General features: G+C 43.9%; 1 protein-coding gene across 2 annotated transcripts in view; it reads right to left on the bottom strand.

Moving 5' to 3' along the window:
- Positions 1-1,736: 1,736 nt before the first annotated feature.
- The window catches only part of SKAP1 (src kinase associated phosphoprotein 1), a 304,772-nt gene continuing 284,528 nt past the window's right edge, over positions 1,737-21,980 (bottom strand). For both annotated transcript variants that reach the window (XM_070389735.1, XM_070389736.1), the window contains exons 12-13: positions 4,065-4,173; positions 1,737-2,091 (exon numbers count right to left, since the gene is read on the bottom strand). In XM_070389735.1, the coding sequence (XP_070245836.1) occupies positions 4,072-4,173 (102 nt within the window). In that variant the 3' untranslated portion in view covers positions 1,737-2,091; positions 4,065-4,071. The remainder of the gene's footprint in view (positions 2,092-4,064; positions 4,174-21,980) is intronic.

Genomic DNA, 21,980 nt, shown 5'->3' with positions numbered 1-21,980 from the left:
AGGTACAGAAAGGACTATTGCAGTAAGGGGGCTTTGTTTTAAAGGTCATGCCACTGAGTGTCCTACTATGTAGAGTGGAGAAGTACCTGACCTTGCTTCTCTTTCATACCTCTTCTGACCCTGCCCTAGATACCTCCTCTTCCTCTTCTGGTTTCTCCTTTTCTGTCTTTCATCATGGAGCAGTGGTGGTGCAACGATATTCTCTTCTTTTAGCCACCAGCCTTCCAGACTTGGGACTCTGAGGATTCTCCACAGAGGAAGCAATTGGGTATAGAGTGGTTTCTGTTTGCTCCTTCTGTTAACCACTTTAGAACAATGCCCATTGTCTTTACCTGTAGGCTGGGATTGGTGCGAATGTTCCTAAAACGGAAGGCAATTGGTTCCCTTTGGTTCATCTGCGCATCTGCTGCCACCTAGCGGTTGCTTCTCCTTTGGCACACTGTGTAAGGTTGAGGGGCTGTCATGGACACTTCCGTAGTGCCTTTTATCTCTGTCTCTATTTTTTCCTCTCCCAGACCTAATTGTCCTCTTTTTTTTTACATCTTTTCCTTTTGTTTTACTCCTGGGTCAGAAAAATCTGGAAATGAATAGTTGACATAGGACCTTTTCAGAAACCTGGAATCCACTAACAACAGCCCTGTTTGTTCCCAGTTTCTCTCTCCCGTGGCATGAAGTGGTATCTTACTGCAGGGCTGTGAGATGGCGGGATGAAGGATACTGCCAATCCAGGACAGCTCTGAACAGGAGAAGCTTTGAAGATGAGATTTCCTTAGCTGCTCAGTTGGCCATCTCTCAATATTTCTTGTGTAGAGGGTCAGGTATTAGTAACTAAACTTTATTGAGCAGTTACTATGTGCCAGATGGTGTTCCAGGTATGCTACACTTATTAACTCCTTTAATCTCTTAATGACCCAGTGAGGTGGAGTACACCCCTTCTAAGGTGAGGAATTTGTTTCCAGGCTGATTCCAGAGTTTCTTTCTTTTTTTTTTTTTTTGGCCACCTCACATGGCTTGCAGGATCCTAGTTCCCACGATTGGGAAACCAGGGATTGAACCTGGGCCGGCAGTGAAAGTGCCGAGTCCTATCCACTGGACTGCTAGGGAATTCCATCAAAGTTATGTTCTTTTTTTTAAACAAAAACTGTAAAAATTATTTATTTATTGGTTGTCCTGGGCCTTCTTTGCCGTGCACTGGCTTTAGCAGTTGCAGCTCGAAAGCTCTAGAGTGCAGGCTCAGTAGTTGTGGCGTACAGGCTTAGTTGCTCTGAGGCAAGTGGAATCTTCTGGGACCAGGGATCGAACCGGTGTCCCCAGCACTGCAAAGTGGATGCCCATTCACTAGACATCCGGGAAACCCTCAAAGTTATGTTCTTAGCCATTATGTTTTGTTGCCTCTTCAAGGCACAGACACCCCAAGGGTTAGCCCCAGGAAACGGAAAGGAAACAGGGCTGTGTAGACACAAGCCTCCCCACAGCACTTCCTCAGCCTGCAGGACACAGTGGGGCTGGTGACTGAGACCCCCCAAAGGAACTCTCCAATGTGCTGACTCCAAGAACTTGCTTCTGGCCCTGTCTCATTTCAGACAGAGTGAGCACAAAAGATAAAAATAACCAAGTAGGTGGGCTTTCGTTTTCTCTTGGGCTGTCCCTTCCCATGTTGTTTGGAGGTGCTAAGAATGCCCAGAGCCAGCATTTTGATACCAGTTTACAAAAAGAAACAACTCCATCACACAGGGTAAAGAACCAAATCAGAAGTTTATTTGTGCTTTTGAAACCAGCCAAAGCAACCAGCAATTTCTTCCTCCAAAGGCTTCCTTCTCTCTCACCTTCTCTGAGACCGTGGAAAAGGCAGAGGTGGGCGTGTGGACACGTCCAGCGATGGCTCAGCTGTGCGGAGGCGGGTTTAGTAACAGGTCGGCTGAAGAGGCCTCGTCTCTTCTCTTACGGTGGTTTACGTTCACTGGGCAGGGGTGTCAGTGGCTTGAGTCTCTTCTCTAAAGAGAAGAGTTGGTGGTGCTGGTGGGCTGGCAGGGGTAGGGAGTGGGCTCTCTGCTTCTTCATAAAGGCAGGGTAGAGAGAAGGATGTGTGTCCTAAAGGGGGAAACACACATAAATCTGCTTTTATGATTTGAAACATAGAAGATATAAAAGGGTGTAGAGTAAAAAGTGTCTTCCTCCTACCCTGTCTCACAGTCATGGAATTTCTCTGTCGTTGGAGGCAGTGTTATCGTCTTTCTCCTTCCAGTGATCTCTCATACAAGCTCATACATACAGAAGCGATGAGACTCCCTTTTTTACACAGATGGAGCAAATTAGACCTACCCTTTACTACTTTTTTTTTTTTTTTTAACTTACCTACATATCTCAGAATGTATTCCATAGGTTTGGAGCGCCTTTTTTCTCCCTTACTGTTGCATAGTATTCAATTCTATGAGTTACCTCAGTTCCTTGGGGAGGTCTCTAGTGAACGTTAAGTCATTTCCAGTGGTTTGCTACTACAGGCAACCTGTGTGTATGTTATTTGGCCTGTGTGCAAGTGTACCTGTAGGATAAACCCCTAGATGTGGAATTGTTGGGTCAAAGAGAATGAGGAGAGAAACAAGTTTGTCATTAAATAAATGAGAGAGTGAAGTAGGGAGAATTTGTTTAGATTTGAAGGGAAACTCCAGCTCGTCTGCATTCAGGGCCTAGAAATGGAGTCCTCACTGGGAAAGTCATAAAGTCAGACCTTGAGTGAGAGGCCCGAGCTGGCACCTCGCGATTGTACAAGGACATTAGAGGGTAAGGTTGCTCCTTACGTAGCGTCCTAAAGGAGCAGCGAGGACACTGCTGCTGCCTCTGGAGTGGGCCCCGGTCTGGAAGACCCCAGGCCCGTCCGCGTCACTGTCACGTGTCACCCCTCACCCCTTCAATAAGGGCAGCTCCTGTTTCAGGTTGGAAGATGGAGCTGGTGACGTCATGCTAGCCTTGGTGTCCTCCACCACCATCCTAATTCTAATCACGTTGTTATCCCACCCAAAGCATGCATTCACTCTGCTGCTTAATGTGGTATAATGTGGTTCTTGCTCATAAAATGCAGCCCATAGTCTTTTTGTTCAGTTGCTAAGTCGTGTCTGCCTCTTTGCGACCCCGTGTTCTATAGGTCCTCTGTCCATGCCATTTCCCAGGCAGGAGCACTGGAGTGGGTTGCGATTTCCTTCTCCAGGGGATCCTTTCGACCCAGGGATTGAACCCGTGTCTCCTGCATTGGCAGGTTGATTCTTTCCTGCAGAGCCATCAGGGAAGCCCATATTTTTTATTACCTAAAAGTTAATTTGATTATGTTCCACAGGAATCCTTGCCAATCATATTGCAATATATGGGCATTTGGGGGAAATGTTGCCCGGGATTTGAGAGCTGTAGATAAAGAAACCCAGATCCATTCTTGTGGCAAACATTTCTAATTGCTCTCCAATACTTATTATCTCCTTTAAATTTACTAATGCCTCCCCTCCTCCCGGCCACTCCACTTTTAAGCTGGACATAGGTTCTACCTAGAAGAAACTTTCTTTGTAGCTTGGTATGTCTGTATATCTGAATTCTGACCAATGGGATAGAAGTGGTGTGTGCAACATCTGTGAAGTGTCCTTAGGAGAGGGGTGCGTGTCTCCTTTCTCTTTCCTGTTGGGTAGGATACTGACATGATAGTTGTGAACTGGAGCATCCATCTTGGGCCATGAGGTAACCATGGCAATGCTGACCACCTGCAGTGTGGCAAAAAGAGAAGGAACCCGGGACCTGAGCACCTTGGATTACTTACCTCCAGATTCTTACAGAAGAGAAAAATAAATTTCTGTGTTAATTAAATCACTGTTATTTTGAGTTTTCTGTCACATGTAATTGAATCTAATCCTGACTGACATAGTCCCCCAATTTAGGTAAAACAATTACAGACTTAGCTTCTTTCAATGGTAAATTACCGTCATCACTTTTGGAAATGAAGAACAGTTACTTCACTGGCAACTCTCATCCTTCACAGAGAAATGAAGGCATGGCCAGCGAATCTGTTGGCCTGGTTCTCATACCTGGGCTTCATCTTTCTTCCACTTCAAAGGCAGTGGTGAGATACTCCTTTGGAACAATCCCAATGAGGCTGTTCAGTTCTCCGACCCACCAGCCATACATACTATATTCCTGAAAAATGAACAGAGGATGGTTTCGGTTGGAATTTAGTCCTGCTTCTGTTAATCTTAGGCAAGCTGTTCCTGATCACATTGGAGAGTCTGCTGGGTGGTTTCTTTGTTGACACTATCAGTACAACTCATTAAGACTCCTGATGGGATTACTAAAAGTTATCTAGGGCTTGCCTGGTGGCTCAGTGGTAAAGAATCTGCCTGCCAAAGCAGGAGACGCAGGTTTGATCCCTGATCTGCAAAGATCCCACGTGCTTCGGAGCAGCTGAGCCCGAGTGCCACAGTTACTGGGCCTGTGCCCTAGAGCCTGGGAGCTGCAGCTCCTGAGTCCACATGCCACAATTACCGAAGCCCGGGTACCCTAGAGCCTGTCTCACTGCACACTGAAACTGCAGAGAAGCCCCTGCTCCCCGCAACTAGAGAAAAACCGTCACAGCAGCGAAGACCCAGCACAGCCAAAGATAAAATAAATCAATAAAAAATTATCTAAAAAGTTATCTAGAAGCAAGCAAGCAAACTCTACTTTCCTTTCGGCATCTTTCTGTCTACACTGTACATTTAGCATATTTGGTGCCGTGGCTGAATCTAAAGAGCATGTCTTTTACCAAGCAGAGTAGAAGAGCTTCTTTGGGGACAGCTGGGCACACCCAAAAATGCCAGAGCACTAACGTATGCAGGGAGTCAGGTCATAGTTCAAATCAATAATATTTCCCAAGCTTCTTCCATGTGCAAAGTGCTGTTTGAGTTCCCATGAGATGGGTGAGAGTCAGAACACTGCCTGCTCCCTGGGAGCTCACAGCACAGAGTAATGGGCTTTGGAGTCAGACAGACTGGGATCTCGTCCCTACTTGGTCATTTAGTAGCCATGTGACCGGAGGGTCTCCTGGCTTTAACTTCCTCTTCTGTAAGAGTTGGGATAACATCACCCCTCCTCTGTGTGGTGGGGGACATAAGTGACGCCGCCGAAGTGAAAATAATTCAGCGTCTGATACATAGTAGATGCTCTAAACATTAGATGCCTCCCCTGGAATAGGTGGGAGGTTGACAAGCACATCAATAGTAACAGGCAGGACATGATAGGCAGGGAGGGGGCAAACAAGGGGATTGAGAGGGTTTAAAAGAAGGGCAGTGCAGGGTTGCGAGCAGTGCCCCGGGAGTACGGAAGAGCTGCTCAAAAGCACAGCGGATGAGGGGCGTTACAGAACTACTCCTGCATGCAGTAGGCCACGCTTTCCTTCTTTTGAAGGAAGATATTAGGAATACATGGGAGGTACATGTATTCCACTTCAACTGGATCTATCTTTTGCACAGCTGACTGCTGAGATCTAGGGAAAAAAGAAAGAAAACCAAGTTTTTGACACAATAAAATTCTGGGTCAACTGATTATCTTTTTGTTTCTTTTAGCAGATCTCCCCTCTTCCAACTCTGCCTCTCCCCTAACTCTCAGCAGCTGACCTCTTTTCTACCTTCAAAGAGAAAAGAGAAGCTATCAGATCCGTCAAACTTCAGCCACCAAAACAGGAACTTACCTGTATTGAGAATCACTCTTCTTTTCAATTAAAGTGGAGGAAGCGTCCCTCCCCTGGTTATGCACTTGTAACTCTCTGCTTTGTTTCTTAGAGACCAGGTTCTGAGAAGTCTGATGTCTGCCTCTAAGGTAAATGGCTCCTTCCATCAGCACTGAAGTGTATTCAGGTTTCTTTTGTCTTTGGAAACACTTATTAAATAGTTCCTACCACATGTCCGCGGACTTCCCTGGTGGCTCAGTGGTAAAGTATCCACCTGCCAATGCAGGAGATGTGAGTTTGATGCCTGGGTCGGGAAGATGCCTTGGAGAAGGAAATGGAAATCCACTCCAATATTCTTGCCTGGGAAATCCCATGGACAGAGGAGCTTGGCGGGCTATAGTCCATCAGATTGTAAAAGAGTTGGATACAACTTAGCGACTCAAACAACACCACATGTCTACTTCCTATTTAGACTAGCCTATCTATGCAAACTGCCAATTCACAGTCAAATTTATTAAAAGAATTTATTTCATTTACTGCCTCAACTTCTTGCTTTCTATTCACTCTTTGAGCCACTGTAATGTAAATGCTTCTGCCTTCATCGCTCCACTTACGCTTCCTGCTGCTGCTGCTAAGTCGCTTCAGTCATCCGACTCTGTGCGACCCCATAGACGGCAGCCCACCAGGCTTCCCCACCCCTGGGATTCTCCAGGCAAGAACACTGGAGTGGGTTGCCATTTCCTTCTCTAATGCATGAAAGTGAAAAGTGAAAGTGAAGTCACTCAGTCGTGTCTGACTCTTCGCGACCCCGTGGACTGCAGCCCACCAGGCTCCTCCGTCCATGGGATTCTCCAGGCAAGAGTACTGGAGTGGGCTGCCATTGCCTTCTCTGCTTACGCTTTCTATAGCCTCCTTATTGCTCAAATTCTGTGAATACTTTTCAATCCTTAACTCTAGCAGTCCTGGCACTGTGGATGTTTCTTGACGTATTTTCTTCTCTTAATTTCTATAATTATACTCTCCTGGTTTCCCTCCTACCTCTCTGGTTGCTTCTTTTCATTCTCATCTTCCTTTATCCTTCCTTTTCCTGTGATTTTCCAGAGTTTTGTCCTGGCCTTCTTCCAATTTGATGTGCTTTCCTTGAGCAGTCTTACATACCTCCTGTGTAAATGACACAACAATAGCTCCAGCCCGGATCTAAGGGTTGGATCCCAAAACCCAAGTGCATATTCCTCAAGCTTCTCAATCTCATTCTGTCCTAAATTTAACCATCATGTTGCCCTTTGGTTTCCATTTCCGAAGTATCTTTACCACCTGTGTTCTCTGTCTCAGTGAGTGGTACTACTATGCAGTCAATTACTCAAGCCAGAAACCCAAGAGTCATTCCCAATTTCACCCTCTACCAATCAGTCCTCAGTTCAGTTCAGTTAAGTTGCTCAGTCATGTCCGACTCTTTGCAACCCCATGAATCGCAGCACGCCAGGCCTCTCTGTCCATCACCAACTCCCAGAGTTCACTCAAACTCACGTCCATTGAGTTGGTGATGCCATCCAGCCATCTCATCCTCTGTCGTCCCCTTCTCCTCCTGCCCCTAATCCCTCCCAGCATCAGTCTTTTCCAATGAGTCAACTCTTCGCATGAGGTGGCCAAAGTACTGGAGTTTCAGCTTTAGCTAATCAGTCCTTCCAATGAACACCCAGGACAGATCTCCTTTAGGATGGACTTGTTGGATCTCCTTGCAGTCCAAGGGACTCTCAAGAGTCTTCTCCAACACCACAGTTCAAAAGCATCAATTCTTTGGCGCTCAGCTTTCTTCACAGTCCAACTCTCGCATCCATACATGACCACAGGAAAAACCATAGCCTTGACTAGACAGATCTTTGTTGGCAAAGTAATGTCTCTGCTTTTCAATATGCTGTCTAGGTTGGCCATAACTTTCCTTCCAAGGAGTCAGCGTCTTTTAATTTCATGGCTGCAGTCACCATGTGCAGTGATTTTGGAGCCCCAAAAAATAAAGTCTGACACTGTTTCCACTGTTTCCACTGTTTCCCCATTTATTTCCCATCAGTCCTCAAGTTCTGTCAATTCTCTTTCCAAAATATCACTGGACTCCATCCACTTCTCTCTATTCCCATTGGCAATGGCTTAGAGTCATGACATTGTCCCCTCTCCTGAAGACTACAGAAGCAATATCCAAATTGGTTTCTGTATCTCCATTCTTATTCTCCAATCTACTCTTCATTCTGTAGCCAGAATCTTTCTAAAAGGCACATTGATAATATCACTGCTTTGCCTAAAGCCTTTGAGTTCCTAGTGCCTATTGTCAACTTCTTAAAAAGATGGACAAGACCTTGCATGAACTAGTCCCACTCATTGTCACTTATCCCCTAAATCTAGTGAGCTCTTAGTAAAACAGAGTTTGTCTCTGCTTCTCCCCTGGGCCTCAGGCTCTCACTGTGGAGCCTTTCCTGTGTCTGTTTAGCCTCCACTTCCCCCTCCCTTCCAGGGGGCTCACTCCTAAGCAGCCTTCAGATCCCAACTCCTAACTCTCTCTGGCCTTTCCAGAGACCCCTTGCTGCCACTCCCTGACTGAGTGGGGGCCCAGCTCTGTGGTCCACAGCGCTGCGCCCTGCGCTTCTCCAGTAAAGAATTCATCATGCTGCCTTGTATCTGCCGGCCTTTGTCTAAGGGCCAGTCACTAGGTGGAAAGTTCTGTGGGAGCAGAGACCTTGATGGTTTTGTTTGCTCTTGTATTCCCACACTCAGCATGGTGCCTGGCACAGAATGGGACCCAAAAAAACCTTGTTAAATGAGGTTATGAAGGGACCCTAGTGGTTAAGATTCCTTGCTCCCAAAGCAGAGGGCACAGATTTGATCCCTGATTGGAGAACTAAGATCCTACGTGCCTCGAAGCCAACAACAACAAAAAAATGAGATTATGAAGAAATGAAGGGGGAGCAGTGGGAATTTACACTCTCAGTTGAGCAGATTTAGTTACAACCAACTCCAAGATTCTCCCTGGTGACTGTGGCAGGAAGAGAGCAACTGCCTTTAGAGATAGTTTCCCAAATGGCTCCCTAAATACCATGAAGACGCAGGAAGAAGTGAGACTACTGAGCTGATCCTAAAAGGAACAGGGAGTTAGCATTTAAAAATCAGTCTTAAATAAGTGAACGTGTCCCCTCCTTCCCTCACCGTCCCCACTGCATCTTCTTGTTGCCCCCTTCCCTGGGAGGGAGGCCAGCTTCCCCCCACAGCCCGCATTGCTGTATGGGAAATTACCCAGAATTCCTCAGCCTATGCCTGTCAGGACGTTCTATTTTTATAATTATTATTTTTTGGCCACACCATAAGGCTTGTAGGATCTTAGTTCACCAACCAGGGATTGAACCCAGGACACAGCAGTGAAAGTTGCAGTACTAACCATTGGACTACCAGGGAACTCCTATGTTAGAACATTTTTAAGCTCCTATTGATACAAGTTATGTTGCTATTTCCCAGCACTGAAGTTAGGGCAGTTTCTGCCTTAAGTTTTCCTATGGTGTTGCCTCCCATTGGCATGTTGCTGCAATGGCCGTGTCCACTAGGGTCCTGTTGTGTGGAGGGGAACGCATGCTCTGTCTTAGAAATTCCAGCTTTAGCTTTTCTGCTGTCTCACTGGAGATAGTGGGCACCGTGTTGTCTGACGGTCCTCTGACAGTCAGCTTGCTTACATAGGTGTGAGGCGTGGTCTTCTACCTGCCGGATGCTGCCAGCTTCATCACCTGAGGGGCTCAGTGCGGGCATTCTCTCCCCAGGGACCATTCAAGACTTCTGGGTCTGACTCACGCTTGGCAGCATCCTGCTTTAGCTGTAATGCCAGGAGTAGAGACTGAGCCTGGGGAAGGTGCTGTCTGCCAACTCGAACAGGGTGCGAAGAGGAGGCAGACGAGGCCCAGCAGGACACCTGCAAAGGCTGGGCTCCCAGGCAGTGCGCCCTTGCTCGAGGGGAGCACTGACCCTGCCGACCACAGAGGTAGTAGTCTCACCACAGCGGTGAGGACTGCGAAGAGTGGAATCAACTCTCTGCCCTTCAAAACAAAAAAGCAGGCAGAAGTGTAAGGAGGACGGCACAGTCCCGGAGACCATATGCATCCTGCTGTGGGAGCCTAGGAGTTTAATCAAAGCACCTACAGGTCTTGGGATCTGACTGGCTTTTCCAGATTTCATCCCTTGGCTGGATACCCAAAAAAGGCTGCAGGGCTGAGATGTTTAAAGCATGAATGGAAAATTTCTAGCCTTCTCTTCTCCTATCACCGCCCCCCACCCCCATGCATTGCTCCAGCCCAGTCTGAACACCACGAGGTATTTTAAAATAATTTCTACTTTGATGAATTGCTGGGGAGTCCACAATTGCTCATAATCAAAGGGAGAAAAATGCAAATGAGATCCGGCCGAGAACTATCACCACCAAACGTTTATTTCACTGCACAGTGCCAAAAAGAATTAAAACAACATTAAACTCACAGCAATCATGTTTAAGCCCTCGTTTCCAAGTGCCAAATTGCACCACTCTGGATCATACAGATGTTCGTTAATTATGCTAATTTTTATTAAACTATTAAAATGGAGAGAGTACTGGCTCAGTCAGGCAGACCCCAGCTCTGAATGAACTCTGCTCTTGTCTAGAGGTGCTAATTTACTGCATTTTTATTAAGTTGCTGATTCTTGGATTTTAGTTTTGGGATGGCAGAGATAACTGAATTCTTGGGATCAACATTTTCAATAAAGTTTGACTTCTTTTTGCCCAGATGTTTGGAAGGACTGACTGGAAAAATGCCTGAGTTGGTCCCGGAGACCTGAAATCTTCAATGCAGAAATGTCTCTACCTTCAATCAAGGGTGGGGGGCGGTGGTGCATACCTACCAGTGACAATGTGAGGGAACCAGAATTATATAGGCTCCCGCTCCGTAACTCTATACACCGTGTGTGGTAGAGCTAAGACATTGATTATACAAAATGGTTAATTGAAGATGCTTTGGATAAGAATATGAAAAGCTATTTAAAAAACAAATCTTTTACATCAGTGCTTGCTTCTTGCCACAAAATCTTTTAAGAAGCCACTCAGTGTGGTTTGTTCTCATTATAAATATTTCTAGGCATGATTAAACATTGGTTTGCCTCAACATCAACCCTGCCCCATCTCCTTGAGCCTCTCAAATGAAGGAGTCTTAAACACGAAGTCAGTTATTTGGACTCTGTTAATCTGGTTGGAGAGGCTCTTGGCCTGGATGAGCAGATTATTGGGGGAACCTGAAATAGGCACAGCCTTTACCATCAGCAACAATCAAAAGTGTTTATGGAGGCTTGCACACCACAATAAAAGGATTTATGCTGCTAATCTCCATCAACAAGGAAAAAAAAAGCCCTACCAAACCTGCCATAAAAAGAACAGCAAATTCTATAAACAAAAAGCAGTATGGCCACCAACCACGGGCACACCGCACAGCTTGACTCTGCTCCAGTGGTTTCCTATCGCTGTTTATGGTTTCAAGACTATCACGGCCCTCCTCATGCTCCTCCCGTCACAGGGCCCTGAGTCCCTGTGTGGTGCTGCAAATACCCTGTCAGTAGGTGTCAGGGGATGTCAGGGGGAAAACCAGCGGGCGCCTATCATAAGCCTTAAAAGAGATTAAATGCCCCTACCCCATGATTGCTACATTTTAATTTCTCTCCTCCCTGCTGGTTCCTATTTGTATACGCTCTTCCATGGCTCCCCTGGAGTAGCACAGACATGACCTGGAATGACCACCCTGTCTTGGGATGAGAATTCAATTTCTAGGCTCAGTGAATCCTAGGCTGTTCCAGCAAAAGGAAATCACCGTTCTCTAGGGCACAGATTCTTAAACTGGAGTCTGTGAACCCCTGGCATGTCTGGATGGACGTGAAGGGATCTTTGACTTCCTTGAAACTGGTGTAAAATCTGTGTGCATGTGTACATGTGTCTTGTCCCTTGGGTGAGGTCCCAGACCTTTCATCACGTTCTCAAAGGGTTATGAACCCTCTGTTTCATCAGTCAGCACTTTAGCGGGAACATGCATGATCTTTTTGGCCTGGATCGGCACTTTGGCCCAGTGTGGCCATCTTCCCGCTACTTCCCTCTTTTAAAACACAAAAGGAAAGGAAATCAAGAATCTCGCCATGCTGGGTTTTCAAGGCTTCAGCCTTCCAGTTGCCAAGTCTGTTCCTGCTTAAAAGGCTGACCACGCTTGCTTATCCTTTCTAAGGCCCCATCTCTTTAATGTGACTTAAAAGTTGTGGTGTCTTCTCGTAGCTTCTGTTCAAATCCACATGATGGCTTTTGGAGCAAGCTGCTTGACACCCTCTTTTCCCCTGAGAATGTTCCTAATGGAAACGTTCTCTTTTCACATTGAATTGAGCTTCAATAAGCCTCTGTGGAACAAGATTCCCAGAAAATGTCTCATACTTTTGTTCTTTTAACCATCAAAGTTCACTATATCAGTGCTTGTAAACAAGAGAATTCCTCTTCAAGAGAACAATCAATCAGCCCCTAACATGAAAGATCAATAAATTCTTGATATATGTCTAAGAAAGACCAATCAATCACAGAATTATTGGTTTATGATTGCTTATTTCTCTTATTAGTGCTTGTGCGTCATACATTATCATTAGGAGAGACGGGAATTTGAATGCCAAAGCAGAGTAGAGAGTAATATTCCAAGGTCAGCCAAAAATATCATATTTTTACTCTGGGTTGGACTGCAATCTTTCTACTGAAATTCAGCTTTGGAAATTTAATGCTTTCTAAGGCTATCAAAAATTATTAAATAAATTGAGGTCTCTAACTCAGCACCCTTCCAATTGCTGAGAAAAACAGTTGTTCACCACAGACAAACAGGTTCCCATATTTCAGGACAAACAGTTTTATGAAGAGCTTTTGTCGAAGGAGAAAGGAAGTGGTCAGTTGGGTCGACAGTGGATTGGTGCTTTTGGAACCTGTGAAAGGATCTGAGCCCAACGCTTGGCTGAAACCTTGGGTAGCCTGGCGGCCTCTCCAGGCTGTTTGTTTCACACAGTGTTTTAAGGTCTTGGCAATCGTTTTCTCTTTTTTCTATTATTCAAAGTTTTGGTCTATAAATCATAATAAAAAGGAATCATTAAATTTGCCTCAACTGAACTAGCTTTATTTATTGTCATATCTCAGGGAACTTGCTAACCTGGACATTGGTGAGCCTGGATCCTGGGTTGGGGACGGGGGCTTTGAGTATAAGAAAGGGGGCGCGGAAAGGTGGATGGCCAGCGACTGCAGCTGGGAAGGGAGCACATGGCAACTCCACAAAGCTCACTATGGCTAAAAGCTGAGAGTTCTGAGAAGTGGAATGTGTCAGCTGGACGGAGGGTCTGAGAGCCCTGAGTCCAGGTGACTATTCAGCTTCAAGTCTGAACTGATGTCCTGAACTGGGTGTGAGTGGATACTACAAAGTCAAAGCCAGGCAAGGGTGCAGGACCTGTGCACAAAGCAGACACAGTGGGCAGTCTTGGTCATGGGAGTGTGTACAAAACACGGAATGTGCATGACAGGAAAACCGCCAAGTGAAGAGGGCAGGGGGTACAGGGCTGTGTGGAAGAGAGAAATGAGAAAGAAACATACAACTTGAACTTTGCCTAAAAGAGAGAGGAAGGATAAAGGGAAGGTGAACACTTTGCAGACGGGAGGAAGCAAGGTGCCAAGTGCGGAATTCAGAAACAATAGAGACAGCACCATTGCCGAGCGGATAGAATTGTGATACCATGTGAGACCAGCGTATTAATATGTATTCCATAAACTGTGCAGCTCGCAGCCCCGCACCGCTCTGTTTTGCTCTGACCGCAGTACCAGCCTCAGGCACCACAACACAATTTGGAAACAATGTGACGGAAATGTTTAATCTGCTCGGCCCATCTGTGCTGCGTATTTCTCCAGATCTCCCTGAGAGAGGCGCCTTGAATCTCCACATTGCCTTTAATATTCTCCTAAATCACCTCCCCACTGCACTTCAAGGGCCATTGCTACAATATCACAGGTTCATCTAAAGTGCAATGGGGGTGGAGTGGGGGGAGGCGCAGGCCAGGATATTTTTTATTTTAAAATAATTTTCAGAGATCGTCTTTTTTGCTTCCTTTAAAAAAAGAAGAAAAGTTATTCTACTGTTGCCGTAAGGTTATTGAGGTTGTTTGGTGCAAAACAGGGTAGGATAGAGTGGAATCATTCTCCAAAGAATTATTTTTATTAATCTTGATTCTCTCAATTGGACATGTGAAGGGGTGAGCAGATGCTCGTTTTCTCTTCTATGTTTTTCTCTTATCACTGCACCTTGCTAGGACGATGTGTTCATTTGGGGCTGATGCTTCTCTGCTTTTCTCACTGCATCAGGTATTGCTCTGACCCTGCCCTGCTCCAAATAAAGCCATCTTGTTCAGGACAGGTATACATTTAGTCCCTGGTCACCATGCCCTCATCAGAAAGGGACACTGTCTATATTATTAATTTTAGCTTAAAATCTTAGATTTTCTCTCTATAAGTACAGATGTTGAGCATCAGATTTCCGCTGCCTCTTCTCCACTTAATTTTGTCAGATTTCCTGATTTGGGTCGAGAACAAGAAGCTGGGGTAGGTTTTGGCGAAAGAGAGGATGACAAGTCACTATGTTCCAGACCTTAGGCAAATGGAAGAGTCGCACATCACCAAGAAAATTAGGATTCCTTTTGCTATGTGAATTAAAGAAATGAATAATTTAATCCACAAGATTGTTCCGGCGAGGGAAAGCAACGTCCCAGTTGCGGAGCCTACAGCCTGTCGCTGTGTTACATCATCTGCACACATAGGCGTTTCCATGACAACCGCTTATAGCTTCATTTCCTGGATCCCTCTAGGGGGTGTCACAGCCAGATCCACCTGCTTTTCACCCTACCCTCGGTGGGGTCATGGTAAGGTCGCCAGAATAAATGAACGCGGGTACTAATGATCTGTTTACTGCTGTTTATGCTCTGTGTGTGTCAGGGGCACGCACATTTAGAGAGCTCATTATGGTTGCAATTAGAATGCACCATCGCTAGATATTTAACTCCTTTTTCTTTTAAATTAGCATTTTAATAACATTCTTTGAGCAGAGAAACAAAATGACCATTTTTCACGGACAAACTTCTAGCTGTAGGTGCAACTTTAATGGCAAAGTTGCGAAGGGGAAAGAAGGGAGAAAAAAAGGCCATTTTTACTACTTTCACCATCCTCCTTACCAAAAGGATATTTTTATTTGCTTGCTAACACACTCAATTTCCTAAATTTGTTTTGAATCCAATTATTTTGGGTGGTTTAAAGTACCACACTCTTGTTGGACGGAAATTAGCAGCTATTGAAATTAACTTTCTCTGTGACCTGTGAAAGGGGCTAAAATAATTACAAGTGTGTATAAGAAAGCCTTCTCTAAAAGACCCTTGCTGCAGGATCAGGCTGTGATCTGAAGCTACCATTATCAAATATCTTTATACAGTAATTGCAGGTGCTATTTTCTTTAAAAAGGTGATTGCAGTTATTGTTTTCATTTCATAATTCTTAGGATTATCTTACAGAGGATAAATGATGACAAAAACTTGTCATTATAAACAGGCTAAATCAGAAGCTGAAAGAATGAAAATAATAACACGGCATCATTTGCCATTTAAAAAAGGTGAGATCTTAGATCATCCAAAAACAAGACAAAATAGGAAAAATACAATGTAGAGAGCCACTGGATCAGAATGTTCCAATAAGCATTGATTGCTTTTTAGGAATCAGCGAACACCTTTGCTAGGTGTTTATAGATGCTCTGTTTGTAGAAAGTACAGTGAAAAATAACAATTTGAATGTTTCGATTATCTTTCCCAGTCGGTTCCATTTTCATTATTTATTTCCTATAAATCGGGACCTTGCTGAACATAATTCTGCAGACAAGGAGGTGGATGGGACAGCCAATGTGAACGAAGAGATAGATGGTGGGTGCGTGTAAGATAGATGCTATGCGTTTATGAAAAGGAGCAGTATGTCTGCATGTGAACATTCACCAAGTAGAGCAAGCAAGCGTGTAAACTATAACGGGTATTTATAGGTGGAAAAAAGGCACAAGGAAGACTGTATGGGAACAAGCACACTGAACTGAAGAGGGTTTGCTTTTCTCCTAATGCTCCACGTCCAAGTTCCGCTAAGATGTCCCGAGCTCACTGTAGCTCCTGTGAAACCTCACAAGCCTTTCCATGACAACAGATGGGGGATTTCACAGCCAGAAGAAGCAGGAGGTCAATAGTTGAAAAGCAAGAGTTACAAAGAGAGATCTTTATCGACATCAAAACAATCCCACTAAAAAACAACCCTGAAAGATAGAAGGAGGAAAAATTTAAAGACATAGCAGGGAAGAAAAGAAGCCTTTATAAAAAATGCAGGTTTAAAATATTTATGCTTTTGTATTAGCCTAGTTGCACCTTAGACTCTGCCATTTCATAAATAAAATACGGATAGCATAGACTATAATTTGGTGATAGCTACCCCAGGACATATCTAGATGCACTTCTGTTATTTTAATTAAATACTGCATTATGGTTTGTGACAACTACATAGCTACAGCGTAAATGAATTTGGAATTAAAGTGTTACTTAGGCATCCAGTAATTTTTGTTTCATTCCTCAGTTTTACAAAGCAAATAGCTATAAAATCAAGATGTTTGTTCATTTACAGATGGAGCAGGATTGTTGTTGCTGTTTTTTTTTTTCTTTAATCCTCATGCACAAAAAGAAGACAGAGCTCAGAGTCTGGCTCCCACACTCTCAGCTATGAGCCACATCACAAAGGAAAACACACCCTCTTGACTAGAATGTAAAATACTGAATATTAATTGCTGGTATTTCGCTTATCTTTCTAGCCGGGTTCTGTCTTTTAACAATTACTCTGGTGGGCTGCAATCTTGCACTGCCAGGAGATTTTTCACCTTTGTTTAAGAGTTAGAAACGCATTTTATTTTGTTAAAAAAAATCTTAAAAGTTCATAATCCTCCTTGGAAGTTTTTAGTATCTGGAACCCTTGCCAAATACAGAATATTAGTGGCAAGAAGAAAATCGCCAGAGCTCTTTGCTGAAAAGATGATGCTCATTTCTGCATCTAAAAGAAAAAATATTTTTCATTCTAGCAGTATTAATATATCCTTAATGAAACTGGAGAGAGCATTATAGTTTGATATAATCAACTGGTCAGTTTAAATGTCACTTCACTAGCGAATAATGAGAAAGGTTCAGAATATTTGTCTAACAGGCACAGATTTTCACTCAAAATTTATATAGAAGAGTAAAAGGAGTTTTGTTCAAATCTGAGGATTTAATTGTATCTTGATTGTGTCATATGCCAAGATGAAAGTTTTTAAATAGTAAGGTTTCTAAAATCATTGTCTATTATTTCTAGTTTTAGAATCAATATAATCTTTTTTATTAGCCTTAAATACCACACGTCTGGCAACATCTGCTAATTCCAGCATTTCTGTGTTTTAACTGGTTACCTCAAGCCCCCCATAACTAATCGTATAATGCACAGAAGTTACTGCCCTGTGTATTTGCAAGAGGTTATAATTTGCTTCAGTATTTTGCTACTTTGGTTGGAGAGCTGGATCCATACACTACCAAGAAACACTGGTGGACAGAGGTTTGGGGAGGCTGAATTCCTTTTGAGAAAATAATTACACAGAAACAAAGCTTTCATGACTCCTTTTAAATAGGGCATCTCACCGAAATGTCATCCAACCTCTCTGGCAGATTAGTGAGGAGTTGATCACTAAATCTCCGTCTGATAAACGTGCAGCTGACTCTGGAGGAGCTGCTTGTTATACTACTGGCAGTTGGAAATGGAGGGAATGTCACAGTTAAAGACACAAATTTTCCCCATAATATATTCGAGTGGAAACCTCTGAATCCAATACTACATGGGCATATCTAATAAATTCACAATATTTCAGTCTCAACAGCCTTCACCGGTTAGTTTTAAAGATTTATGTGGTAAAAAATTACTCTGTGATGAATATGGTTTATTCTGTGCAGTATTGGAGGTATAAGGAATTAAACTACCGTCTTTAACAGTGAATTTATTATTACCTCTGTCAAAAGACGAAGGCTTTAACAGCATTTGTTATAAATTCACTGCAAAATAAATGGCTGGAATTTTTTTTTACACTGGATTTTGTAAAGTATCAGGCGATTCTGAGCATTAACCTAACCCTGTATGGCTTATACGGTTCTAGGTAAACATTTCTGTCTGGGTCTCATGGCTAATTATCAGATCTGGGACTTTCCACCTGACTGAAAGGGGTGTGTGTGTGTCTGTGTGTGTAGAAAGAGAAGGGTCTTGTCCAGGACAAAAGTTCAGGACTAAGGAGATTAAAGTGGAAAATGCCAATTTTACTCTTTTTTTTTAGAAAAGGGTTTTATAATAAATGGCCAGGGTATAGAGAATAGGGTTGATAAGTAGTCAGGCCTCTTGCTTGTAGGTTTATATGCATGCATATGCACGCGCACGCACACACACTCACAAACACCCTCTCCCTTTTGTCCTCTCTTGGAATGGGTGTCCCCTCATTTATAAAAATTACCTGGAAGGAATGAGGCTGCCAGGGTTTGTTCTAGACGATTGGTTCCTGTCTGGGGGAAAGGAATGGCCTCTACTGAATTTGACCGGTGTATGACCGTTGCCTTCCAGCTGACCCCAAATCCCATTCCCATCCTCCTAACTCTATAGCCTCCCACAGGGGTTATTGATGAGAGAAAACACCACCACCATCATCATCTTCGTCATCACAGCACAGTGTCGACCTGCTTGTTAACATGAAATGGGGTGATGGGGACAGCTTCTGCTTCTCTTTTCGTATCATCATAAATAAGAAAAGATATTTTCCAATGTACCCCTCCTCACTGCCCCCTTTGTTAAGGTCAGAGGTGAATGATAGCTCTTTGGCAGGCATTGATCAGTTTCATCACTATGTCTGGGCAGTCTGTGCCCCAGGCCTGTATTCTCCTATTCTCCCCACTTCCTATCCCTGAATTACCTCCCAAATTACCCTGCCCGTCCCCTGCTCAGCCAAGCAGAAGGTAATAGTGCCTGAGGAAGTCCTAAATGGACACTAGATGTCACCAAACACCTCCTTTCCCTCAGAGCCCTGAAATTAAAAAAAAAAAAAAAAAGCCTTCATTTAAAGCAGTTGAAGGAATTAACTTATCTGTTTTTATGAGGGTTGTTGTCACATTCAACTAAGCACACTTAAAAGAGGAAGTGCTGCTGCATTCAGATAATTTTTACAACATACAAATCTCTTCTGGAGGAGATGGGGTCAAGGGAGGGGAAAGGTCTACATTTTTAAGCAGTCCTTTGAGGGAGTAGGTGAAGAACACTGGGCTTTAAAAATCCCATTGTAACAGACGTGGTGTTACGTTAACACAGTCCAGGTGTGGTGGGGCAGGCCTGTTGCATTCAGATATCTAGGTGCTGGGTTTGGAGCCACGATCCAGCCTGAATTTAAGTAGCTACGACCCAGCGCTGGAAGCTAAATGTAACCCAGGGTGATGAAATCGGTCCATCCTCACCCACATAAGCCCTGTGGCCATCTGAGAGCATTGCATGTTCAATATTAAACTTGATCTTGCTTGTAAGGCTCCTTGTTCCCATATCAACCGTACCAAAGCATGGTGTGTTGGGGCGCTGAGAATACCTCTGAACCCTGGCTCAGCACCGTGTAAGTGTCACCTTTCTCGGCACCCGGTTTGTTGCTCCAAGGCTGCCTTCCATGGGAATAAGCACAGCACAAGTTCTGGAAGAGCCCAGGGCCAACTCATGAGGCACACCAACATAAGCCCAAGAGATACAGCCTATCAACTCTGTTTACCTTAAGTGGAAGACCTCTTTCAGGGACCTCTTCTTCCTCGTCAACTGAGAAAGAGTTCCTCTTCCTCTCTCTCTTTCATTTGTCCTTATCTGCTGGATAGCTCATGTTACTACTATAAATCACTTCTGGAACAGGAGGCTTAAATTTTAAATGGGTGTTTATTTAAGTTATCTCGAATAGTAGAACAAACACCTTTATTATTTAGAAGAAGGTTCTCTAGTGAGAGACCTTGAAGCCAAGAAGACAGAGTCACTTCTCTGTAAGCTGCAAACTGTGGCTTGACTCAACAGAGACTTCTTACTGCCCTTTCTCCCACTTACGATAAATGCCCAGAGCACTGCTGGTCCCCAGAAGGGCCTTAAGATCCTCAGATAAAAGGAATCAAGCCAGGGCGTTGTGTTACTGCACGGAGGGTGATTCAGCACCTGCCCTGTCATGCCTGGTGCCCAAGCTGAATGGATTTTTGGAGTACACCTGTTGTTGAACCCCTGCCAAGTACTGATGGCCACTAACCCCCAAATCACTTTTCCCCGCTGTTGATGTTTGGAATGTCAGACAGGACTGAGCAGCAGCCGGTGTGTATTTCAAACACAGCAGATGGATTTTTATATTAGCTCCTATTTCATGTTCAGGCAGAGCGACCGCCACACTAAAACCACAGCTTCAGTGCTGCCGCGTTTGCTTCTGTGAGATTAATTCTGTGAAATTAATTGGGACAAGATTGAAAAGGAAATTAAAATGCAGCTGAGTGAACAGGCCTTTCAAACACCTTTTTCCTGCTCTATTCAAACTTGAATTCTGCAGTGGTCGCAGGCATCGTGGGAAGTAATTTACGGGAGGCAGGCTCTCAGGAGCCATCGGTTACGTATGAGGAGGCCTGCACCAGCACCACAATCTGGAGCCACTGAAGAGCGCTGAACACCCCGCTGTGGCCTGAGCTGCGTCCCTGCATGGGTGGAAGTGGAGTTCAGTCCCCGCACCAAAAGAGCTGTTCAGAAATATCTGGGTCCAAAAGGAATGGATGCACAGCTCTCTGTTGTTAAAGTCTCCTTTTAATATATTTGCAACCCAAATTGGAACTCAGTGCATTATGTGGGCATGCAGCTTTGGGTCTTAGGAATGGATAGATGTGTTGGGGGAGGCAAGAGGGGCCCTGCTGACTGTGTCTTTGGTTCCTGTTTCAGAGCTGGGATACATGGCTCTGGCCCCTCCTCAAAGAAGTCTGAGCTGTTGACCAATTTTGCCAGTGACGAATTCTCTCAGATCAGGAAAGGCACAGTGCATTTCCATGTAAAGTTTCTTCACCGGATGACCTTCTGTTCCCAAGTGAGGACCTTTTGAGCTTTCAAACATCTCTGTGAAGTGTTCTTGGCAGGACAGGATATCTTTTTTTCTCTCTCAATTCACTAATAATTTATTGAACTCCTAATATGGACACAACATTGACCTCAAAAATTTTACTTTGTTCTTAATGGAAAAGAGGGGAATATAATCATAGTTATCATCCTAGATGCTAGGCACTTCTTTACACAATTCTTTAATGTAAGTATCACAACATCCTTTAACCAATTTTTACAGATGAGGAAACTGAGGATTAGCAAGATGAAGTGACTTAGTTCAAGGTCACATAAATAAACCACCTGTTGACAACTTGCTTCTCTAAGGACAGGCGATGGGCATTTGGATACCCAAATCAACTTCTCTGAAAAAAAGTTTTTTAAAGGGTAAGTAGCTCTCTTTCTGGGATCATTCCTGCCCAAAACTCTAGACCCTAACAGACTCTCTTGCCTGGAGGATTCTAGGATTCAGGGTTGGGTCATACTTGGGCAACTATTAAAAAATAGCAAGTGTGGTATATATATGTATACATATACACACACAAACACACACTGGGATACTACTCAGCCATAAAAAAGAATGAAATAATGCCATTTGCAGCAACATGGATGGACCTAGAGATTGTCAGAGACGTAAATCAGATAAAGACAAATATGATGTGATTTTTCAGGTTTAAAAATAATATGTATGAAAGTGAAAAATTGATATGTATGAAACAGAAATAAACTCTAGACACAGAAAGAAAACTTATGGCTACCAAAGGGGAAAGGGAGACGGAAGGATAAATTAGAAGTTTGGGATTAGCAGAAACATACTACTATATATAAAACAGATAAACAATAAAGTCCTACTGTATAGCACAGAGAACTGAGTTCAATGTCTTATAATGAGCTATACGGGAAAAGAATCAGAAGAAGAATATACATGCGTAAAACTGAATCACTTTGCTGTGCACTAGACACTAACACAACATTGTAAATCAACTACACTTCAAAAAAAAAAAACCAACCAAAAAAAAAAAAGAGAAGCAGAAG

The sequence above is a fragment of the Bos mutus genome, chromosome 19 (assembly GCF_027580195.1).
Source record: "Bos mutus isolate GX-2022 chromosome 19, NWIPB_WYAK_1.1, whole genome shotgun sequence".
In the NCBI taxonomy this organism is placed as follows: domain Eukaryota; kingdom Metazoa; phylum Chordata; class Mammalia; order Artiodactyla; family Bovidae; genus Bos; species Bos mutus.
This window is presented reverse-complemented; position numbering and strand designations above follow the sequence as displayed.